This window comes from Dendrobates tinctorius, unplaced genomic scaffold (assembly GCF_039654945.1).
Source record: "Dendrobates tinctorius isolate UK_male_01 unplaced genomic scaffold, ASM3965494v1 ptg000007l, whole genome shotgun sequence".
NCBI lineage: Eukaryota > Metazoa > Chordata > Amphibia > Anura > Dendrobatidae > Dendrobates > Dendrobates tinctorius.
This window is the reverse complement of record NW_027361675.1, coordinates 61,886,247-61,905,155: the sequence shown is the minus strand read 5'-3', so window position 1 is coordinate 61,905,155 and position 18,909 is coordinate 61,886,247. Positions and strand designations below refer to the sequence as shown.

Below are 18,909 nucleotides of genomic sequence, written 5' to 3'. Positions count from 1 at the left end.
GGGGAGTCCAGCAGCAGATGAGAGACGGTAATTATCAAATCCCCCATTTCTCCAAACTAGGGCTATGGAATATCAAGATATTCATTGGCCCTTTGTTTCTCTTTATTCAACAGCCGCCCAATAGATGCAGCAGCAGCAGCAGCAGCAGCAGTGGCAGCAGCAGAAACACCACCCACAGCCATGGAGTCTGGCCATGAGGAAGACAGCACATCTTCAGGGAGCCCTCCCTCGCATCATCAGCGTTTGACGGTAAGTTTTTATTTCCAAAATCCATCATCTCTGTAATATATGTGTATTCATTGCCTTTTATTTCAAAACAGGAATCACAAGATGAAGAGGAGCTCCCAGAAGAAGAAGGAAGGGGTGGACAGACACTTGGAGTGGGCTCACAATTGGTAAGTTTTTTGCATCAAACGCAGAAACACAACATCACACTACACACAACACATAGAAAACAATGTTCTGCAGACCACACACAGCAAACAAATGCCTACATCCAAAGACATAACATTTTTTGTTTTCTTCTCTAGTCTTCCCAATCTGGTGCTCGGCCAAGAGGTCCTCGCAGTGCCTCCCAGGGTCGTCGGCGACAGCAACGCGGCGGTCACCAGCGTGTAAGTATAAATATTTTTGCTTTGTTTTTTTTGCACTTTTTATTTCATTTCTTTTGTGGAGGCTAATTATGTTATTCTTGTCTTTTTCTTTAACAGCCTTCACAGCGTGCTCCCGACTCTGACGGTGAGGATGGAGGGATTGATGTGGACCGCCTCATCGATCTCGTCAGAGAAAGGGAGCCGCTCTGGAATATGGCTGACCGACGCCACGCTGACCTGATCGTTACCCGACGACTCTGGGAGGAAATCTGTTCGCTCCTTGTGGACCGCTGGGAGGACCTCGAAGCTCGGGCCCAGATTAAAGAGCGTAAGTATATACAGTACCGGTTGCTTGATTTAAACCAGTGTTTCCCGAACTCCAGTCCTCGTGGTCCCCACGGATCATGTGTTCAGGATTTCTATTTACTTTGGAAATCCTGAAAACATGACCCCTGGGGACCATGAGGACTGGAGTTTGGGAAACACTGATGTTGTATACTAACCACTTTGTCCTTTCTCGTTTCAGGGGAGAGAATTGTGAAGCGGTGGCGGTCTGTGAGGGATCGTTTCAAGAAGGAGTTCAATAAAGAGATGCGGGCCCCGAGTGGATCTGGAGGACGCAGGAGCAAGTACAAGTACGCACGAGCCCTGTCGTTCCTCCGGGAGACAATGCTCACCAGAAGGTAAATATTACACACCACATGTGACAAAAAAATGTTTAGATGTAACTTTTTTTTTTCAGCCAGGGCCATACCATGTCACTATTTTAATTGTTTTTTTTTCTCTTTATTCCACAGCACGGTGAGCAGCACTCGGGAGCCTGCACGATTGGACCCTTCTGAGGCGATCCCTGAGGAGACCGGCACCGAGGGACACTTCGACCGCCCCGGTACATCTGCACCTTCCCAGCCTTCCCACACATTCGACCCATCTGTCCCATCCACCAGCACAGGAGCATCGTGGCCGCCTACATTACATGAAGCTGCTGGTGAGGAGATCGCTTTCCCTTTACCCCACCCTTCTGCCCCTGCCACCTCTAGTACACCTGCGGGTACTGGGCGGCAGCGGCAGAGGGGTCAGGAAAAGACTTATGCGCCAGAGTTCTTGCATCTGAATGCATCTTTCCAGAACTGTCTAAAAGTCTTGTCAGAGCAAATCTCCGCAGGCTATCAGCAGATCAACTCCAGCATTCTGGAGGTGAAGACACTTCTGCAAACCATGCATTCAGAAGCAAGATCTTCGCCAAACCACACCTTTTTCAGGTCTGTTGTGGAGCGCATGGAAACACTCTCTCCTGCCCAGCAGATGCATGTAATGCATTCATGCCACGCTGCTCTCCAGCAAGTTACCTCCCAACCTCCTCCTCCCACCACAGTAGTTCCTCCACCTGCACCCCCTCCAGCCACTTTCCATCCTCCCCCTCCTATTACATCTACACCCCCTCCAGCCACTTTCCATCCTCCCCCTCCTATTACATCTACACCCCCTCCAGCCACTTTCCATCCTCCCCCTCCTATTACATACCATCCACCTCCCCAGCACCATCCACCTCCCCAGCACCATCCACCTCCCCAGCACCATCCACCTCCCCAGCACCAGCAACCTCCCCAGTACCAGCAACCTCCCCAGTACCAGCAACCTCCCCAGTACCAGCAACCTCCCCAGTACCAGCAACCTCCCCAGTACCAGCAACCTCCCCAGTACCTGCAAACTCCCCAGTACCAGCAACCTCCCCAGTACCAGACATCTCCCCACTTCCAGCAACCTGCCCCGTACCAGACATCTCCCCACTTCCAGCAACCTGCCCCGTACCAGACATCTCCCCACTTCCAGCAACCTGCCCCGTACCAGACATCTCCCCACTTCCAGCAACCTGCCCCGTACCAAACTCCTTCCCCATACAACTTGCCATCAACATCATCTGCTCCTACAGTCCCTGCCCAACCCTCCACTCCACCACCCACCACCTCTTCTGCTTCCCACATGTCCACCCATTCTGTAGTTTTTTCCACACCTTCACCTCTAACTGTTCCTTCCCCACCACGATCCCAGTCCTCTCTCCACACTCCCAGTGTCGAAGTGTCCCGCAGCCCCTACAGCAGTATTTCCACCACACACTACACAGATTTATAATGTGTGTATTTAAATAAAAATGACCAGTTTTATGGTTTCACAGCTTTATTAAACAAGTTTATTAAAATTTTAAAAAAGTTTACTAAAAAAAACATTTTTCAATAAAAGTTAAATTATTTTACACTGGTTGTCTGTCATTTCTTTCTGCGGCGAAAAAGGTTAAATACAGGGTATTTAAAAGGTGAAATGGTATTCAAAACTAGGTATATAACTGTGGGTAAATTTTAGCTTTTTGCCACAGTTGTGTTCCTGGTTGTGTTTGAAGCAAAGTATTTCACCTAAAAAGTTGTGTTTATTGTTGGTGATTTCATAACAATGTACACAACTTTTGTTAAAAGGTGAAATACTTTGCATAAAACACAACCAGGTACACACCTGTGGCCTAAAGCTAAAAATAGAGACCATGACAAGATATCCAACTTTGGTTGGCAAAGGTATATACTGTTGGCACAGAAGGTACACAAGTTTGGTTGGGCACAAATCTTTCACACTCTGTCATCCTGCCAGTGTACTCTGCCTTGAGGTGACATAAAGTATAGTGCAAAATTGTCCCTCATTACTGAAACCGTCACAGAACTTCTAGTGGTAATGTCATGGTAATCTTGCAAGGTGGTTTCTTCAGAGGTGTCCTCAATGGAAATGGGTTCCTTGCAGATAACAAAATTGTGGAGTACCACGCACGCTTTGATCACCTCGTCCACAGTTTCTGTCTTGAGGTTGATCGCAGTCAATAGGACCCGCCATTTGGCTGTCAGAATACCAAAGGTACATTCAACCATTCTTCTTGCTCTTGTGAGGCGGTAATTAAAAATGCGTTTTGGTCTTGTCAATCCTCTGCTAGAGTACGGTTTCAAAAGGTGTTCTGACAGCTGGAAGGCTTCATCCCCTACACAGACAAATGGCATAGGTGGACCAGATGTTTGCGGCAGCGGTCTAGGTGGTGGGAACTGGAAGGTGTTTCCATACAGTTTACGCCCCATGGCAGACAGTTTGAAAACTTGAGAGTCATTGGAGCGGCCATAGGCCCCAATATCAACCGCAATAAATTTGTATTCCGCGTCAGCGATGGCCATGAGGACAATTGAAAAATATTTCTTGTAATTGAAATATTCCGATCCCGATCCAGCTGGCTTTACAATGCGGATATGTTTCCCGTCCACAGCGCCCAAGCAGTTGGGAAACTGACATATCTGTTGAAACTTGTCAGCAATTTCAATCCACCTCTCTGTTGTGGGCTCTGGTAAAAACTCTTCAGCTAAGGAGTCCCACAGTGCACGGCATGTGTACTTCACTATTCCAGATATGGTGGAAATCCCGAGTCTGTACTGGAAATGCAGTGACGAAAGGGATTCTCCAGTTGCAAGAAATCTGTGGGGAATTAAAAAACAATAAATTAGTTTTAAATCACAGCATTACATACCAAAACTGAGCTATAACACTTGGAGATACAAACTACCACCAACAAGATTGCAGTGAAAGTGTGCTCTGATGCGATCACATCCAATAAATGTGGCTTACCTTAAAGTCACCATCAGACGCTCTGTGGGTGAAACAGAGAAGCGGCAATAGGTGTCCGCTTTTCTTATGAGGTGTGCAATGCGCTCCACCAAGTAATCAAAATTCTCCATTTTCATCCTAACATATCCAAAAAATTTATCCGGGTTTCGTCGAAGGTCCATGCAGAGTGTAGCATAGACCCCACGCGTCATTCTCTTGGCTGTGATGGGGTGGAACCACAAACGTCGTCTACGATGTCTGATGCGCTGCTGTCTCGCTCTCTCCTTCTCCAGAACAATCACCCTCAAACGATTCGCCTCCGCTATAAAATCCGCCAAATTCTTCAAAATGTTTCCAATGACAACATCCATCTTCGCCAGTAACTTGCTCTTCTCTCCAACCTGCACTTTCTCCTCTACAACCTGTCAAAGAAGGGCTGTAGGAACATGCTATATATAGTTTTCCAGTAGCCAATCCCGTTCGGAAGGCCACAAGGGTCAATTTTAAAAACCGGATCCGGCGTAATCCGTCGAAAAACGGATAGAAAAATGGATGGACCGGATGAGACGGATCCAGTTTTGTCTGTCAAGAAAAAGATGGATCCGGCAGAAAACCGGATCGTCACATCCGGTTTTACTAAACATTTGTCGGATCCGGCGTTCCGGCATGACGCCGGATCGCGCCTGACGCCGAAAACCTGAAGTGTGAAAGTAGCCTTAGAGTGCTGTCCGCTTTTCAAACAGTTTCGAATATCTGCTGTTTGATAACGGTCAAAACTAGACAGAGACAGTGTGTGTCAGTCCCTATACAAATAGACGGAGATTGACAATTTTTCATACACACACCATGTAGAGCTGACCAATTCTCAAACAGTATTGTATATCTGCCATTCGCATTACAGTCACATCTATACAGAGTCAGCGTGTGTGTGTGACACTCCGTAAATACATATACGGAGATTGTTAGCTACACAAAAAACGTATACAGCTGTACACTTCTGATACAGTTCGGTATATCTGCCTGTTGGTTTACGGTCCAATATATACTGTGAGATCGTCTATGACAAACAAAATATATACGTAGATTTAATTTTTTTAATACACCTTACACAGCTGGACGCTCCTCATACAGTATCATCTCTCTGCTGGTATTTTTGGTACATTTTCCCAAACATGAGGAAGTATGGTGGAAGAGGCCGTGAACGTGGGCAGGGGTACGCAGCTGGTACTGATGGTGGTGGTGCATCGGCTGGTTCTGGCAAAAGCACAATTGCAGCTAAGGCAGGAGGTGTTGAGCCTGCGTCATCGTCTGGCCCAAGAAGGCCTGTAAGGTGGCCTTTTCTTGGAGTAGGAAAACCGCTTTTAAAGCCGGAGCATCAGGAACAGGTTTTGGCGTACATTGCTGAAACAGCCACCAGCTCTATTGCCTGCTCTTCTGAACGTTCAAAACCAGCAAGCACGGAGTCATCAGGTCATGGTTCTGGTCAGGAAAAACATCTTTCCTTGTGTCCTTCACCCCCACCAAAAGTTAAAGATGCGGCAGCCCACACTTCAGATTACTCTATGGAGCTCTTTTCACATACCATGCCTGGGTTATCCAGTCAAATCCAGAATTCCCCAGTCCAAGATGAATCTGACATGGAGTGCACTGATGCACAGCCACTGCTACATGATTCTGCTGGTACATCGACCCAGAGCACTACATTGCCCTCGCAGTCTATTGAGCCAGAATCTGACCCTGATGAAACTCAGGTGCCCCTTCCCGCATGCTATACCACCTTACACGGTGACACAGAGGAAGGTAAAGAGGAAGGTGCAGATGACTTTGAAGAGGAGGTGATGGATGACCCATTTCTGGTCCCGGACTGGCATCCATTGGGGGAGGAGGGTGGCGCTGGCAATAGTTCAGATAAGGAGAAGGATCCGCAGCAGGCATTGACATCGCCGCAGCGGTTATCTGGCAGGCCCATAGTTGTCAAAAAACTTGGAACAAAAACTAAAAGAGTTGCAGGACAGCTTGGCCAGACGGTCAACTTAGCACAGCTTGCAAGGCCAGAAAATGTATATCATGGTAGGAAGAGTGCAGTGTGGCACTTCTTTGTCCAAAATCCTACTGATGAGGCAAAGGTTACCTGTAAGAAGTGCGGAAGGACCTTTAGCCGAGGTAAACAACCCAGAAATTTGAATGCCAGTTGCATGCTTAGACATTTAATCAACATGCACTTGCAAGCATGAAAGGACTACAAAACCTCAGGTAGCACGTGTGCACCTGCTCCGACTCAAGGTAGCCAGCAATGCTCCATCGCTTCCCCCACTGTAAGACCACCGCCACCGTTAAGCACACCACCAGCACTAAATGTGGAGGTGTCATCGCAAGGCCAACGCACTCATGGAATCACAATGGTTTTGCAACACAACACTGAATCTAGGCCATCACCACCAATACCATCACCAATCCCTCTTACTCCATCCGGTCCACCGCCACTTCCCTCATATGCAGCTCTCCAGTCCAGCTCACCCTACCAGACATTCTGAGTAGGACAAGAAAGTACTCATCCTCTCATCCGTGTACACTTTGTTTGAATGCCTACATTGCCAAACTAATCTCATTAGAGATGATGCCCTACCGCTTGATTGAAAGCGAAGCTTTCCGCGACCTCATGGCCTACGCTGTCCCACGCTATGACCTACCCAGTCAGCACTTCTTTTCTCGAAAAGCCATCCCTGCCCTCCACTGGCATGTGAAAGACCGCATTGTCCATCCACTAAAACAGTCAGTGAGTGGAAAGGTGCACCTCACAACAGATGCATGGACCAGTAGGCATGGCCAGGGCCGTTACGTGTCCATCACTGCACACTGGGTTAATGTGGTGGATGCAGGCTCCACTGGGGACAGCGGCGGTGGAACAGTGCTGCCTAGCCCACATTATAGGAAACAGTTGGCTGTAGGCTTTCGCTCCTCCTCCTCTATCAGCGAAAGCTCGTCAACAGAGTGCAGTCGAACGAGCACAACAACCGCAGCTGGCAGTGTTGCACATGAGGTGTCCCACTATCGAACAGCTAGTGGTAAGCATCAGCAGGCTGTGTTAAAGATGATGTCTTTGGGCGACAACAGACACACCGTGGAGTTACTGGCCGATTACTTGCAGCGACAAACAGAGTCATGGCTGGGCAGTCTACATCTTGAGGCAGGCAAGGTAGTTAGTGATAACTGCTGAAATTTTGTGGCAGCCATAGCCCATGCGAAACTCACACACATACCTTGCCTGGCTCACACTTTGAAGCTGGTGGTGCAGTGCTTCCTTAATAATTATCCAGAGTTAACATCCCTGCTCCATAAGGTGCGAAGACTGTGCTCACACATCCGTCGCTCAAACGTCCACTCCACTCATATGCAGAAGCTGCAGGGATTGCTCCACCTCCCCAAGCACCACCTAATCATAGATGTTGCAACAAGGTGGAACTCCACCCTGCACATGGTTGAGAGGCTGTGCGAACAGAGGCAGGCTGTAATGCATTAGTGGGAGGATACACTGGCAGGCAGTTTGAGGGAAGACATTGAATTGTCGGGTGCGCAGTAGTGTAAGCTGAAAGACCTCTGTAAAGTCCTTCAGTGTTTTGAGGAATGCACACGGCTGGTAAGTGCAGACGACGCCATCATAAGCATGAGCATCCCACTTATGCGTCTGCTCATGCAAAGTTTGACGCACATTAAGGATTAGGCGTCTGCAGCAGAGGAGGAGGGAAGCCTTGATGACAGTCAGCCATTGTCTGGTCAGGAAACTGTCCTGGACAAGGTGGAGGAAGAAGAGGAAGAGGAGGAGGATGAGGGTGATGATTATTTTGGGCAGGAGGATGCTTCTCAGGGGCAAGAGAAAATGTTGGCGTTCCAAGGTCAGGTACAGTGCTTCTGCGTGACTGTAGGGATGTGGATTTGCCAGAAAGTGCTCCTCCACCCACCACTGGCAGTGTATCATTGACACCTGGAACATTGGCCCACATGTGCGATTATGCATTGCGGATCCTAAAAAGGGACCCCCGCATTGTCAAAATGATGAACGATGACGACTACTGGTTGGCCAGCATCCTGGATACACGCTATAAAGGCAAATTCCAAAACATCATGCCACAGGAGAACCTACAGCTAATATTGGCTAACAAACAAGCAACTCTGGTAAACCGTTTGTTTGAGGCATTACCAGCACATTGCGGTGGTGATGGTTCTCCCACGAGCTGTAGGGGGCAACATAGAAGAGGTGTTTGTGGTGCACACAGCCGAAGTAGCGTTGGACACAGGGGTTTCTTGACTATGTTGTGGACTGATTTTTCAAGTACCGCTCACACGACTGGTAATACTGCATCGATTGAAAGTGACAGGAGACAGCAGTTGTCAACTATGATTACAAACTACTTCTCTTCCCATATCGATGTTCTCCCTCACAGGTCATTCCCCTTTGACTATTGGGCCTGTAAACTGGATACCTGGCCTGAATTGGCACAATATGCCTTACAGGAGCTCGCTTGCCCTGCTGCTAGTGTGTTATCTGAAAGAGTCTTCAGTGCTGCTGGATCAATCCCGACAGCAAAAAGGACCCGTCTGTCTACCCAAAATGTTGATGATCTAACCTTCATTAAAATGAACCATGCATGGGTTTCAAAGGATTTTGTCCCACCTTCCCCTGATGACACATAGGTTGCCAGAAAACTGCCTCGCTTTTGTCCTCCTCTTCCTCAGACTTGCCCAATTCTGCCCTTTGCAGCAGCTGATTGTCCAGCCAACACATCAACATAAGCCATTTTTTAAACCTCCCTAAGTGGGCTGCCCACCCCCCCAATGGCTGGGGTCAACACCTGGTGCACCCGGGCAAGTGCCGTTGCTCTGAACAGGTGGATGGGCCCACAGATGGCCGACGGCACTGGCACAGGGCCCCTCATAGTACAATACAATGTTTCGATGGTGGGGGGCTCACTCGCTGTCAGACACACCAACGTACTATAAGAGGCCCTGTGCCAGTACCGTCGACCACGAGTGTGCCCCCCCTGCATGGTCATGGCCACAGCACTTGCAAGTTGCAATACTTACCTCTCCCTGCTCCACCGCTGTGTAGTCTGGGCAGTTAAATCCTTCACAGGTACGGCCACTAGAAATTTGGTGTAATGATTGATGATGGTTAAGATGTAGCTATGCCCTGTCCTGCTGACCTCTATCCTCAGATGATCAATGGCTACCATTTGTAATGGACGTCAACTTACAAGCGGATGCAGTGGTGCTTTATGATCACCTTTCACAGTTATGATAGTCACAAACGTGTGACATTACTGCCACCATTTTTCAATGTCTCCTCTCATGCCAATCCAATAGAATCACCTATGGTCTGTGGCTTCTGCCTTTGGCACTCCAAAATGACCAGAAACATCATGATAGGCAGTGAGGGCCATGTCTACATCTCTCCCTGTGATCACAGTTTGATGGAGACGAGTAACGGTGATGTGATCCATGCTACTGCGATAAAGCAATCCTTTCTTCACAAAGATCCGATTTCACAGTCTCCACAGACACAGTAATTGAGGATCTGCATCGCCTCTGCAACGTCTACCGGGAGGTTTTCCCACAATGAGAAATTCCCAAATTTCAACTAACACTCGACTTTCCGTCTGTACTTGTATCCATGTAGTTTCCAGTAGCGGAGAGTCTGGACTGGCTTACTCATATGAACCTAGCACTCAACTTAAAGGTATTTGTAAGGCGGTTTATTGTAGTACACGAAAAAAGACGTTTCGGTCAATGTGACCTTCTTCAGTTACGTGTGGTATATAGATTGTGTAGAGCTTATAGGCATCTGTCAGAAAGGACGATGGTGCTTTAGGCATTGAGGAGAATGATCTCTCTAAGGTGATGAGCTTGTCAGTATATAGGAGAGGGGCAAACGTGCCTCCAGATGCGGTGTCCACCGCATCTGGAGGCACGTTTGCCCCTCTCCTATATACTGACAAGCTCATTACCTTAGAGAGATCATTCTCCTCAATGCCTAAAGCACCATCGTCCTTTCTGACAGATGCCTATAAGCTCTACACAATCTATATACCACACGTAACTGAAGAAGGTCACATTGACCGAAACGTCTTTTTTTCGTGTACTACAATAAACCGGTTTACAAATACCTTTAAGTTGCGTGCTAGGTTCATATTTGTTGCTTTAACGGTTTGGGAACCTAACCTTAGCACCATCTTGAGTTGTGCTCACGGTGTTCTTTCTGGACTGGCTTACTGAGATTGAAATATATACAAAGATTTAAAAGTACCACAACACTGTATACTGTTATACGCTTCGACGACCTTTCCCTTTTTCTACTTTTTAAATTCTGGTGTAATACATACTGAGCCTGTGAGTGTCTGTGTCTGACTCCGGAAGTATAGACGGAAATTTACAATTACCCCTAGACTGGATACACCTGGTATGTGCTGATACAGTACCTTTGTTCCAAATTTTGTATTACGGTATCATCCATAGTGAGTGAGCATGTGTGGTTTACACCTTCTATATATACGGTGAATCAGAGATACCAATTTCTACCCTATACTCAATACAGCTTGTATCTTGTTATACAGTACCTTTGTTCGACATTTAGTATTACGGTCAAATCCATACTGAGTAAGCATCTGAGACTGACTACGGAGTTATGTATATGGAGATTTCAATTGTACCCTATAATATATATACTTGGTGTCTTGTTATCCAGTACCTTTTTTACAACATTTTCGATTATGGTCAAACCCAGACTGAGTGAGCGTCTGAGGGTGACTCCGGAAATATATACCGAGATTTCAAATTTGCCCCACACTATATACAGCTGTATGCTTGTGTTACATTACCCATTTACAGCTTTTTATATTCTTGTGTAATCCATACTGGGCCTGAGAGCGCTTGTGTCTGCCTCCTGAAATGTATACGAAGATTCAGAATGTTTACACTATACTATATATACCTTGTATCTGGTGATACTGTACCCTTTTTCACCTTTTTATTTTATTGGGTAATCCATACTGAGCCTGTGAGCATCTGTGTATGCCTCATGAAATATATACGGAGATTTAGTTATACCTAGACTGTATAGAGCTGTAAGCTTCTGATACAATACCATATATCTGCTGTTATTTTGGGTCAATGTTCTAAAACATGAGGAAGTATGGTGGAAGAGGACGTGGACGTGGGCGTGGGGGGCCACCTGGTACTGATGGTGGTGGTGGTGCATCTGCTGTTAGTGCCAAAAACACATTAGCAGCTAAGGAAGGAGGTGTTGAGCCTGCGTCATGGTGTAGCTCTGGAAGGCCTGTAAGGCTCCGTTTTCTGGGAGTAGGTAGACTGCTTTTAAAGCCGGAGCATCAGGAACTGTTTTTGGCTTACATTGCTCAAACAGCCTCCAGCTCTATCACCTCCTCTTCTGAAGTTTAAAAAAATGCAAGAACTGAGTCGTAAGTGCTGGCTTCTGGTCAGGAGAAACCACTTTCCTTGTGTCCTCCACCCACACCAAAAGTGAAGGATGCGGCAGCACACACTTCAGATTACTCCATGGAGCTCTTTTCACATACCATGCCTGTGTTAATTAAAAATGGGGCCCACCATAAACTGGAGCATTCAAAATGGGGGACATCTGACACTGAAGCATCATCCATGATGCCCATCATATACTGGAGCATTCCAAATGGGGCAGATCAGACACTGTGTAAAAAAAAGTCCTACTGAGAGCTGGAAGAGTCGGGAAGAAGTTCCACAGACGATCTCTTATCAAGCTGAGGTTGAAGGTTTATTCGGAGATACACAGCAAAACAGATACAGAATAACAGAGGAGCTGGACTATGCGGGCAAAAACAGGAATTCAGACAGGCAGAGACTTGCTAGGAAATCTGGCGATGGTAAGGCTCTGTGCCCTGGCCATGGTGAGGCACAGTGGCATGATGGCGATGGAATAGCCCCGATCGACAGTAACAGGGGCTTCTTATACATTATCAGAACAAAGAAAGCTGCATTTTGCCGCAGAGGGCGTTAACATTATAATTCTAAGGCGTTTTCATGGTAATCTACAGAAACGTGGTTTAGAAAAGAGAATATAATGACATAATACGAAGATATTAATTAACATTTCTCCAAGCAACACTAAAACCCATAAGTCATTGGTATCTATGGCTACTGTCCTAAAATCTTATCATTGTCTCCAGTCTAGGTCCCTAAATTCTTACATCCTGACATTTTAACTACTCTACACTTCGCTACCACACTATCACGTATAAGCATACTGACCATATATTTGGTAACCTGTGACCCTATTGATTGATCCAATCTTCCTCTACGCACATCGGCTGAGGTTGCTAGGAGACATGATCTCATTTTCCATCCTCCATTTAATACATTTTATCAGCTCTTTTGTAAAAGTTGAATCTTCTCTAACTTTCAACAAAATGGCTGCTAGAGACAACAAGGCCGCTCAGTATATTATGACTGACCATTCTCTTACAAGTCCCCCTCTTGTACTCTATCCAGAGTACAACATACAGTACTGTAATATTCATGGGTGAATTACTGAAAATAAGAATATTGAGGTAATTCAGCACTTTATGCACGTGTGTGTAAGGCAAATGTCCCTAAAAATAGAACAAACACATAATAAAAAATAATTCAAATAGTCCCGAAAAAATAAGTTGCACATATAGTCCCGAAAAAATAAGTTGCACAATAGTCAATTCTTTTGGTCTTGTCAATTCTTTTGGTCTTTTTCTTCTCATTCTTTGTCTTCTGGATTTTCCTTATCTTCTCCCCCTCTCACACTATCAGAGTCCCACTGTATAGTGTGAAACATCTTCTCCTGATCATCCAATAGGTTCATGGTCCCAGGAGTCAAATATGAAAATCTGCAGTGGACCTGGAGAAAATAGAAAAAAAAGAGTGGAGTATCAGTCCTTACCAGAAATTTCAGTAAAATAATTAAGAAGTCTACACTGATTGATATGAACCATTTTAATCACCTTTTTAGCTTGAAAATTTGAGCAAAGACTTAACCATTGTTGTTGGGATGTAAAGCACTAGTCTATCATTAACGCGTTTGTAGTACAAGCACTTCCCCTCAATGGGCAGGGACTCAAGGGAATTGAACAGAGATGAGTCTCCATCCTTCTCCTGTGCTTTTACGAGATCTTGAAGAGAAGAATAAACAAGGGGGGCTCTCTGGGTTTTTTTAGTAACTGCAGCGATGACTTCTTGGGGATATTTGTCCTCACCTGTGAGTGCAGCTTCCCTGGCTGCGTGATCTACATATGCATTGCCAAGGATGTGAGGGTCAGGAATTAGCCTCTGGTGTCCTTTAATTTTGCAGAAGGACCATAATTTTGGAAATTCTTTACCCCGTTGCTCAATTTGTTTTAGAATGTCTGCATGCTGCAAGGGCTTGTTCTGAGAATCAACCATCCCCCTAAGGGCCCATACATTAAGATATAGAGTGAGTGACGACACGACATATGCGCTATCACTGAAGATATTCATTGGCTCTGGACACACGAGAATGACCTGTAGAGCTGCTTCCAACTCAGCTCTTTGAGCGGAGCAATGACCAGGGAGTTTATACTGCAGCAGCAATGGCTTAGCTGGAAACCACACAGCGAAGCCTGTGACGTAATGCCCCTCATGCCAATAGCGAGCTCCGTCAATATAGGCACAGGGGATTCCCTCTTGAAAGTCTGCTCGGAAGGGAGAGGGAGTAACATTAGCCTGTTCAATTTGACAATCGTGACTTTTTCCTGCATATTGCATCATCTGGGCTAAGTGATATTTCTCACCCACTTCGACTTGTAAGTCTCTAGTCTCAAAATCAATGATCCATTGGGCCATTCTCTGTGAATTAATACCTGAAGCTTTTCCCTTCAGCAAAGTTTTTAAAGTGACATGTGGGGTCTGTAGAATTAAGGGAGCAAATCCCACTATATGCTTCACTTGATTCATAGTCCAGTGCACGCCCAGTAGGTGCTTCATGCACTGAGTGAATCCTTTTTCCACGGAAGTAAGCAACCTAGAGTAATAACCTAAGGCATACAACTGACTAGATACCTCTGGGCTTTCTTTGGGCCATTTTTGTAGGAGCACAGAAGAAATAGAGATATCACCGGTGTGAGTCTGAATGTAGAAAGGCTGGGAAGGGTCAGGGTTAACCAATGCAGTAGCTGCCGTAAGGGCGCACTTCAATCCCTCAAAAGCCTGTAAGGCGGTTCCCTCTACATTAACAGGGTCAAAGTCATTATCAACATTTTTTAATAAATCATACAGTGGTTTAGCCAAATAAGCAAAATCTTCAATGAATTCTCTGGAAAAATTAATAAGACCCAAAAATTTTCTGAGTTCAGTAATATTAGTTGGTATGGGGACAGCCTGAATAGCTTTAACCCTATCATGCATGGGCTTCTTTCCTTCTGCTGAGACAGACACACCCAGAAATTTAACCTCTGATTTCATCAATTGTACTTTATCTAGACTCATTTTGAGTCCTGCCTCTTGTAAAGCCTGACAAACATTTTCAAGGGTTTCTCTGTGTTCACATTCATCGACAGTTTGAATCAATAAATCATCCACATTCTGTAAGACTTTGTCTCCATAACCAAGGAATTCTAACATCTGAGCTAATGCCTGATGGAAATACACAGGAGAACTGTGAAATCCCATGGGCAGCCGCGTGAACAAGTATTGCACATTCTCAAAGTGAATGCGAAGCGGAGGGCAGATTCAGGTGTTAGGGGTACAGAGAAAAAGCCATTTGCAATGTCTAAACAAGAAAACACGTTACAATCACTCCTCAGCTGCGACATAACTTCAGGGACAGATGCAACAAGGTGAGCAGCTGAGGGAGTGTACTTATTTACAAGTCTCAGGTCTACTACCATTCGAAAACTGCCATCTTCCTTTTTTACAGGTAGAATAGGACTGTTACATGGAGAATTACCTTTCACAACAACACCTTGTTTCTCCAATTCACTGACTGCTACCCTTATGTAAGGGATTGCGTCCTCCGGAATACGGTACTGACGCTGGAAAGGTGGCAGTTTCTCACCATCAATTTTAACCTGAGGTTGCATTAACCCACAATCAGTTTTCTTTAAGATCCACAATTCAGGGAACTTTTGCTTCAATTCATTCTTTAAAGCATCATTGTCAGCATTTTCAACATTTTCACCAGTACATACTCCGAAACTAGCAATGGGTAATTTATGACTCTCCTCCTCCACAGGGACAATTACAGAACAGATAGTGGCTTCTTTGTTCCGCCACAAGACTTTGTTACATAAATCAACAACAATTCCCATTGCTCCCAAAACATCAGTTCCCAAAATAGTGTACCGTAACTGTGGGTTTACTCAAAAAGCGCATTGAAGACCCCTTTGCTTCGATCCCCCTGTGTCCTGAAATCTCAGGTTCACTGGACAACTTTTTTACTGCTTGAATACAGGAGCCCCCAAATTCTACCCAAAATGGTAGTCTCAGGCAGTCCAGGGGGTGACTGCAATTTGTGTCTTTTTTACTGAAACTGAGGCTCCTGTATCGATGAGGATGTCCTCCCAAGGCAGCCCCTCTATTCTCCCTCTGACATAAGGTCTACCGTCCCTGCCCAGGGAAAGGGGGGCAAGGAGGGTAAGGGGAACAGGGGGAGCACTCCATCAATCAGTGTTACCTGCCGTGGGAAGCCCGAAAAATCCATCATCCCCATCTGGACATGGCTTCCGTCCAACAGCTGCCACCTCCGCCCCAAAGAGATCCTTAGTCAGGGTCCGGTCCTCATGTTCCTGTAGCTCCTTGATCAGGGGAGCACAGGGACGAGGAGGAGTGACCCCTCCCTTAATAGCATGGACCTCCGGGTGCGGATGAGTGAAAGCCATTGGGGAAGGAGCAGGAGCAGAAGGCTCCGGTGAGACTGGGTTAACCATTTGAAGACCATTGTACTGCTGATACTGCCTAAGGTCATTCACTGCTGGATACAGAGGTCTAACTCCGAAAGGTAGTCTAGAGAACTCCCGGGGCTGTTGGGGATTAAATGGTGCCCGGGGTTCTAGGGGTACAATCCCTGGCACAAGGTTGGGACAAAAACGTCTAACATGTCCCAGATGTCCACAAAAATAACACAAGGGGGGCCTCTCATGGGATCCCTTGGGGGCTCTGCCGAACGGGACCTGCCCATTCTCGGTACCTGGCCATACCCCCCCGGAACCCCTGGCCTCCCCAAATCAGCAGATACACCCCGAGGTGAATGGCATGCAAAAACATTAGACTCATCACCCCTCACCTCGGATTGCATCGTCCTAACAAAACACTCACTTACTTTCCTCCCAATTAGGCAACATTTTTTTAATAAATTTAAGATGGACCAGGAACATTTGGCCTGGGATTTTTTTCTCTCGGGGTTGAAGCAGCATCACACCTAACCTAGGGTCTGCATGTGCTGGAGCTGTCGGGACAATATATCTTTCCTCAACTGTATCTGCATAAGCTGGAGCTGTTGGGACACTATATCTTATGTACTACTTCACCCATTCTCCTAACTCTCTACCCCTGTCTACAACTGTATTTACATCAGCACTGTGTCTCAAAGCTGCAGTGTCCATCTGTGACATAACTGCTCTCAGCTGCTGCTGCTGCTCGCACCCCTCCTCTCTGTGCTTCCGTGCTAGCTCCAGCATCTCACTCAGCTTTTCTGATCTCTCCCTATACGCTGCCCCTCCCCGGGTGATCATGTTAACATATTGTTGTGTAGACTATTTATCAAGAGCCTGATCAAAGGTTATGACTGTCTTACACAAAGCCACTACTTGGTTATTAGCTTAACCTAGCGAATTTTTTCTATCTAGTTCCCTGTTCTCTGTGGTAAACCAATGCATACAATTTAACCACGTGGTTTCCACATTAACCCCCTCCAGTTGGGGTGTGCCAGCATATTTCTCTGTCTGCTTCCGTAACCACTCCATATTTACAGTGGTCTACAAGGACGAGTTTTACTCTGTCCTAGTATCAACAAATGCAATTTAAGCAAAGTTAGATACTCACACCTCTCAGATGGAAGACCTCGCTGCAGCTGTTTGGGGTCGACCAGATATCAAAAGAGGTGCAGCCGTGATTCCAGCCTCACTCGTTACGCTTGCCAAGCGTCTCCCCACGCCCTTTTAAAGCTTCTTGCTACCCGGCACAACAAATTCTCACGTCCTTGTAGATAGCTTCTTCTTAGTTACTCATCTTTTTATAGTCTTTTTCTTTGTCCATGGTTTTATTATAAAAAAATCGGGCAGGCGGTTTCAGAGCGATCACGAGAGGTTCTCCTTCAGGCTGGCTTCCTTTGACCGGTTTAACGTATGGCCATACGCGTTTCTTTTATTTTTTCTCTTCTTCTTCCCACCTCCAAGCCCTCATCTGCGGCTTCTTCCGGTGGTTCTTCTGGAGGCAGCTCTCCGGAGCCGCTCCTCCTGGCTGGCAATCGCCACTTGTAAGAAAAAGTTCTATTGAGAGCTGGAAGAGTCGGGAAGAAGTTCCACAGACGATCTCTTATCAAGCTGAGGTTGAAGGTTTATTCGGAGATACACAGCAAAACAGATACAGAATAACAGAGGAGCTGGAATATGCGGGCAAAAACAGGAATTCAGACAGGCAGAGACTTGCTAGGAAGTCTGGCGATGGTAAGGCTCTGTGCCCTGGCCATGGTGAGGCACAGTGGCATGATGGCGATGGAATGGCCCCGATCGACAGTAACAGGGGCTTCTTATACATTATCAGAACAAAGAAAGCTGCATTTTGCCGCAGAGGGCGTTAACATTATAATTCTAAGGCGTTTTCATGGTAATCTACAGAAGCGTGGTTTAGAAAAGAGAATATAATGACATAATACGAAGATATTAATTAACATTTCTCCAAGCAACACTAAAACCCATAAGTCATTGGTATCTATGGCTACTGTCCTAAAATCTTATCATTGTTTCCAGTCTAGGTCCCTAAATTCTTACATCCTGACATTTTAACTACTCTACACTTTGCTACCACACTATCACGTATAAGCATACTGACCATATATTTGGTAACCTGTGACCCTATTGATTGATCCAATCTTCCTCTACGCACATCGGCTGAGGTTGCTAGGAGACATGATCTCATTTTCCATCCTCCATTTAATACATTTTATCAGCTCTTTTGTAAAAGTTGAATCTTCTCTAACTTTCAACAAAATGGCTGCTAGAGACAACATGGCCGCTCAGTATATTATGACTGACCATTCTCTTACACACTGGAGCAGAATCTACAGTTGTGGCCAAAAGTATTGACACCCCTGCAATTTTGTCAGATAATACTCAGTTTCTTCCTGAAAATGATTTCAAACACAAATTCTTTGGTATTATTATCTTCATTTAATTTGTCTTAAATGAAAAAGCACAAAAGAGAATGAAGCAAAAAGCAAAACAATGATCATTTCACACAAAACTCCAAAAATGGGCCATACAAAAGTATTCGCACCCTCAGCCTAATACTTGGTTGCACAACCTTTAGTCAAAATAACTGCGACCAACCGCTTCCGGTAACCATCAATGAGTTTCTTACAATGCTCTGCTGGAATTTTAGACCATTCTTCTTTGGCAAACTGCTCCAGGTCCCTGATATTAGAAGGGTGCCTTCT

The 18,909-nt window shown here is 45.8% G+C and overlaps 1 protein-coding gene across 1 annotated transcript; it reads left to right on the top strand.

Moving 5' to 3' along the window:
• The first annotated feature begins 1,028 nt into the window (after positions 1-1,028).
• Positions 1,029-2,996, top strand: LOC141085965 (uncharacterized). The gene is made up of 2 exons (XM_073571650.1): positions 1,029-1,276; positions 1,391-2,996. Exons 1-2 carry the CDS (start codon positions 1,185-1,187, stop codon positions 2,724-2,726), a joined length of 1,428 nt encoding a protein of 475 aa, XP_073427751.1. The 5' UTR covers positions 1,029-1,184; the 3' UTR covers positions 2,727-2,996.
• Positions 2,997-18,909: the final 15,913 nt, after the last annotated feature.